At 41.1% G+C, this 6,000-nt stretch overlaps 1 protein-coding gene and 1 long non-coding RNA gene across 6 annotated transcripts in view; one reads left to right on the top strand and one right to left on the bottom strand.

Moving 5' to 3' along the window:
* Positions 1-436: 436 nt before the first annotated feature.
* LOC143663596 (uncharacterized) lies at positions 437-3,182 on the bottom strand. Of its 2 annotated transcripts, XR_013166062.1 has the most exons (4): positions 3,082-3,172; positions 2,009-2,146; positions 827-915; positions 437-712 (listed from the first exon to the last, which is right to left on the bottom strand). It is a non-coding gene; the product is annotated as an uncharacterized LOC143663596 (long non-coding RNA). The 2 variants fall into 2 exon arrangements; XR_013166061.1 differs by lacking the exon at positions 2,009-2,146 and having other exon boundaries at positions 3,082-3,182.
* Positions 3,183-3,303: 121 nt separating this feature from the next.
* The window catches only part of GABRA2 (gamma-aminobutyric acid type A receptor subunit alpha2), a 158,639-nt gene continuing 155,942 nt past the window's right edge, over positions 3,304-6,000 (top strand). The window contains exons 1-2 of one of the 4 annotated variants that reach the window (XM_077136780.1): positions 3,304-3,513; positions 4,504-4,576. In XM_077136780.1, the coding sequence (XP_076992895.1) occupies positions 4,506-4,576 (71 nt within the window). In that variant the 5' untranslated portion in view covers positions 3,304-3,513; positions 4,504-4,505. Of the gene's footprint in view, positions 3,514-3,535; positions 3,937-4,498; positions 4,577-6,000 lie in introns of those variants that run through there. The other 3 variants (XM_077136779.1, XM_077136781.1, XM_077136778.1) reach the window with 3 other exon arrangements.

The following is a 6,000-nucleotide window of genomic DNA, read 5'->3' as shown; positions in this document are numbered from 1 at the left end:
CAAATCATCATGATCAAATAGGGTAGTAGTGAGACTAAATGTATTTTGTACAAATGTGGTATTTAAATACTATTCCCTTATTGAAATCCCCATGCCTGTGAATATTAGTTCAAATGTCCATATATAACTTTTTATCTACAGATAAGTATCTGTATGTATATATGTGTATATATTATATATATATGTGTGTATATATATATTATCTACTTATATACACACATTACCTTATAGAAAGCTTAAAATATCATGAGGCTCCCTAGGGCATATAAGGCATTAGTTCCCTGGAGCAGTAATATCAACTATCTGTATAGCTTTCTTCAGAGGAAAACTCTACAAAATACCTGTTCAAATTATGAACAGTATTTGTGATGAATTTTTAAACTGCATAATGTGAGATATCAGGGAAAAAAAGCAGACAAAACTCAGATCCCCCAATTCTTCAGCTTTCTTTTATTCTTTGCTCATATGAAAATTTACTTGGGTAGTTGGGAGTGGGGAATATAGGAGCTCCCCAAAGCCAGTCTGTAATTCAAACAAGTTCAAACAGAAGGTTTTGCACTCTCTGGCCTGGGTGGGAAGGGATTTACCGGCAACCAATTAGTTGTCAGTTCTTCCCCAGCATTGGGTGCCTCAGGTCATGACCAGAAGGAGTGGGTAGGGAAAGCTTCGTCACATCCCACACAGGCTGGCTCTCAAATCTCAGGCAGTTAACCTGCATTCCATCGCAGAAAGGAGAGAAAAAAACCAAGTTACCTTTGTCAGACACTTTGGGGAACCTGAGCCATCCTAGAAGAAATGTGGTAGAACCAGTAACACAATGAAATACCTGCATAGAAAGAATGAAATTAGTGGGCCACAAACGGCAATTCTGGATCTGAAAGCTTTTCTGATCTCCATTTCCTTAAATGTTCTTTGCTGTTTAAATCACAATTATCCAACATCAATAAAACCGCAAAACATTTTTTTGGAAAGAACTAAAAATCAGAGATTTATAATGATATTTTCAAATCTAGTTTTTACTATGGGTCGCTCTTAAGTAAATGCATGTCTCAATCTATGGACTTAGATTTATACAGTTAAGGAAAAAAAAAAGCAAGTGGTGAAAATCATCCAACACAATTTGAACTTTGTGAAGTTCTATTTAAGTGGGTCATCTGGCAATGAAATTGCAAACTTAATGAGGGTGCTAATCGGAAAGGCTCAATTTTTGTAAGTCTTCCTAATAAACACAAATTTTAATAATGCAATTATAAAACTAAGATCCATATCTCGGTATCTGAATCTAGGGAAAAAGATTACAGTGGTAGGTATGAGAATAATCTATGAAGATGTTTGTAAAAATTGTTGAAGCACTCATGAAAGAGAAGTTTTATTAGAGCCTAACAATTAAGGCTGGGAAGAAGCCATGCACTGCTCAATTTTCAATATCAAAATATAAACAATTTAGCAGTATTATAATTGGAGAAGTAATTGAGATAGTAATGAATATCGACTCATAGAAATGGAAAATACATTAGTAAGTGAAATGCAAGTAGATGATATTTAGATTCCCTGCCTGCAAGGTTTTAAATGGCATGCTTTTTATCGTTGTGAATTTCAATTAGACTCTGCAATGGGCAAGTCAGGAAGGGAATATTAATGATGGAGGAGAAAGCTGGATGGTAAGCCATTCTTCATAGAGCCAGCTAAATAGGAGTGCAAATGTTTATGTAGATTGTAGTCTACTAAATGTTTATTCAGAAAGTGGTCATTAATAGATTAAAAAGGGCAGCTTGAAATTATTTACAAGGTAAAGTTTCTTACTCTCCTCATATAATCCTCTAAGCAAAGCTATAATATATAGTAGATTAGCAGTGCCTGTTATGAAAACTGCACAACCTGGGGAAAACATCTGAATTTCTGATGCACAATCAACAAAACTGAATGTTTGATACGTATTGACTCTGAATGTAAAACAACAGAAACTTAACCAGCATACTTTTCTTCCTCTCACCCCCTTTTAAAATACCTGACGTTTATAACAACTTGAAGAGATAAACGCTGGCTCTGCTTTGCCATAGCAGTATGTACCCAACATTAGCTCTCATGTGCAGTACAAAAAGGAAAATCTATCTTGTGTTCAAGTTGCACATTTGGATTTCATTGCCTCAGATAAAACAGAAGAGAAATGAGACAAATCAAACATACAAAGCTGAAAGAGTAAGGTGGGGCTGGTATTACAACTGTTCCGTTGGCCAGCACAAAGTCTTAACGGCGGAAAACCACAAACCCTGCCACATCTCCAACCCCCACTCCAACCCGGGCAATAAGCTGCAGAGAGAGTAGAAACACAGCAGGATCCCTTTGCTCAGGGGTAATGTAAACTTTTTAGAGCTGTTGATTGAGGTTGATCACCGGGAAGAGAGGACTTCTGTGAAAAGAGGATGGGTAAAAGAATTGCCGAGAGTTAACAGGACGTTTTCCAAGGTGTATAACGTGCAAATGGACTTTACTGATGGGCTCAAGAAGAGTCCTCCAGAGCTTTTAAGGGAAATCAATCCAGCTTGCAGGAGCCTGAAGGTATGACTGGTACATCAAGAGAGCACAGGAAATCCAAAAAATAAAAAATAAAACTTCCTGCTGATTGAATCCACGCAAAATGCGTTGAAATCGGTCTTGCGTGGATGCTCTGATGACTCAGTAAAGGCTAATCCCTTTACTGAGTCCCCTTGCCCCCCCACCCCCACCCCCCAGCGGGAGCTGTACCTCTTTACCTCTTCTCCGCAGCCACGTCGCTCCAAACACAGGGATGTTGGGGGTGGGGGGTGGGCGGGTGACAGGGCGCGGCTCCAGGGAGCTAAGGCCATGCACAGAAGCTGCATTCTGACTCCGCACCAACACCCACCGGCACCCCGCCCCAGGAATAACCGGGTCTTGGGGGAGCCCCGGCGGGTGGCCGCCGGGAGAAGCCCCGGGCGGCGGGTCGGCTCAGTTCCTCCTGCACCGCGTGGCCGCCGAGAGCAGCGCTCCGGGAGCACCAGGGGGTCCGTCACCTCCCGGGGCTGCGCCGCTGTAAGTGCCCGGTGGGGGACAGTCAGTTACCTGGGGTCGGTGGGGGTTGGGGTGCCCCGCGTTCCGAGGTAACCTATTAGCCCTCCTCCCAGTCCTGACTCCTCCTCCTTCTTTAGGCTCGGGGCTCGTGCTCGCCACAGCCCGCGCGCCCCGCGCCTCACCCGCGCCCCCTCCCCCCCCGCCCCGCCCCGCCCTCCCTGCCATCGCTCCCTCCTCCTCCCTTTCCTCCTCCTCCTCGGCCCAGCACCGCCACTACGGACGCCTTTGCCTCCTACTCCTGTCGCCGCCGCCGCCGCCGCCGCCGCAGCTCCTCGCGCTCTGCTCAGGCTTCTAAGCAGCGGATCGCTCCCGGCTCACTCGGCTACCGCTGCTGCAGTCTCTCTCGTTCTCTCTCTCAAGTTTTCCTATTTACTCAAGATCTGGGCAAAGGGAGGATAACATCGATTCTGCTTGCTGCTCCAGGTAGGGTCGCACGCTTTGGTTCAACAGGGACTATTTCCCATTTGCCTGCGCCTCCGGTGCATGTCTCATCTCCCCCCATTCCACTCTCCAACGCTCTCTGGACCCCGAAGGGGCTGAGGTTCCTCCCCTCTCTCTCCAGCCCATTTAAAAAATAATTTCGATACTCATCACCAGAAGCGTATTTGCAACTACGATAAGATCCAAGGCGCCCGGCCGGCGACACGTTAGCCTGCTGGCTCTTTTATAGTCTTCAACTTTGCACTCTGATCGCCGCTGCCTGCCTGACTGGTGTTTGATCCGGGAGCCTCACGCTCGTTCTATTGTGGTCATGGGCTCCTTCAAGAGCTGTCAAACGCGTCGTTTCTCAGCAGTTGATCCGAACCCGGCAGCCTCCAAGATGTGGTCTTGGGCAACTATGGATGGGTAGGAAGGGGATTCTTTTATTTTACTTTATTGTATTTTGGGGGGAGTGAAGAAGTGAAGACATGAGCAATGCAATTCACTGTAATGAAAAGAAGAATAATTGAAAAAGTGGGCTGGCTGCCCCCTTGCTTTTCCTGCTATGGTTGCGGAGGTGTGTGGATTTGAGGGGTTTGTAGCATGAAGTACTCGCCTCTCCTCCCCCTTTCCACTCTCCCCTCTAATCCATTCCCTTCTCCAGCTCAAATGTTCCTTTACGATCCCTGTTGTTATACATGTGTGCACAAAACGTGTGTGCTGAGAATGGAGACGGTTGAAGTTCCTGGTAGAAAAAAAAGTCTGATTACTTGGTCATCTTGTTGCCAATAATAAAAACAGAAAGAAAGAAAAAGAAAAAAGAAAAAAAAAATCTTCCCTTCTCTAATTACCATATCCTATCGTGCCACTGGAGTGATCTCCATAGCTTTAATTCCAATTCCCAATTGAAATTCTTTGGGGTTACTGGGATGGTGGGGACTGAATGTAATTTTAAGCATCTTTTCTTTTTCTCTGTGGCTTTACAAAGAGCAGCGATGAAGATGAAATTAAACATCTCCAACATGCAGTTACTACTTCTCATGCTCTTGGTGTGGGACCCAGCCAGGTGAGGCGTTTATCGTATTTGACTGTTTTTAATTCAAGGTGAAGATTTGTTTCTTGAATGCCATCAACACAGGTGTACCTTTTGAGAATCTGGGTTATTTTGAAGAATTATTTCTAATGAAAAATGGCTGTACCCTGAGATTGAACTATAAAGTGGTAGAGACTATGAAAAGTTCACTGCTGCTTATTTTTAACAATTCAAATACAAAAGTGAATGGAAATATTTTCTAAGACAAAAAAATCGACTGAAGAAAAGAATGTCCTTACAAGGAATTGAAATCGTTAAGTTATATGTCCTTATAATCACACAAACTAAAATTCAGTGAGGAAGCCAGTAGTTTTCCTTCGAGACAAACAGAAAAGTACAAGCTAAAATGACTTGAGTGTTAACTTAAAATTTTCTTTTTCTTCTTCTTCTTCTTTTTTTTTTTTAACAGTCTTGGCTCTTTTAGTCAATGCAGAAAACCCAAATGATATGTACATGTTAAACCTCTAGGTGGAGATAGTATACAACTTCACAATCACAAAAAAAATAAAACAAGCTTGATTTATTAATCAACTTTCCATATTATCGATTTAGAGATCTTTTATTCCTAAAATGGTTACTGTCATAAAGAGAGCTTATTTTAAATGTCAACTAATTTTGATTTGCCTATGCACTACAAACTTACAATTAATTTTTATTGCTGTCATTAACTTCATCTTAGGTATAGGCTACCCTGATTTATGACATCAGGGGCATCTTTTGTTTATTGCCGTTAGGATATCATTTTTGAACTACCAGAGGATTTAAAATACAAGTTATAAGAATATTCTGTTTACCATAAAAATATTCATGTAACTATTCCTATATTAAAATTAGTAAGTCTTTATCATACCTTTATTTCTTTTTCACATTTTCATTTTCCAGTTCTAGTAAGTGTCAAAATATGAAAATATTTCCTAGATTGGAGAAGGAGAAATCTATCTGTAAAGCCTTATTTTTAAATTGAGAAACAGCTTTCTTTTGACATCTAAATATTGGCTTAAGAAGGAAAATATGACAGGTGTTTAATAAAACAGTTTTGAGTGAAGATCTTTATGTGTAACTGTATGACCACTAAGTGGTTAGTTTTAAAATTAGCTTATGTAGGCAATATAGAAACTTTGAGGCTAGAGGGTTTGAACTAATTTACTTCTATAGTTTTAAATATTTATCTTCACATCAGTGTTGTAATATTTTCTCTGCTTTCAGAGCAATATATGTTTGAAGTTGATTACCACATTTTTAATATATTATGAATACTTTTAGCTAACAGCACTGTAATCGTTTAATGCAAATAGACTTTGTCTATAATATTTTACACAAATACACCTTGATTAGGATGCAGTTACCTATCACCTTTAATTTCGAAAGGAATAAACCAGCCCAAATCAATGAATAAC

This window comes from Tamandua tetradactyla, chromosome 19, assembly GCF_023851605.1.
Source record: "Tamandua tetradactyla isolate mTamTet1 chromosome 19, mTamTet1.pri, whole genome shotgun sequence".
In the NCBI taxonomy this organism is placed as follows: Eukaryota; Metazoa; Chordata; class Mammalia; order Pilosa; family Myrmecophagidae; genus Tamandua; species Tamandua tetradactyla.
Note: the sequence above shows the minus strand (reverse complement) of the source record. Positions and strands in the feature narration are given on the sequence as shown.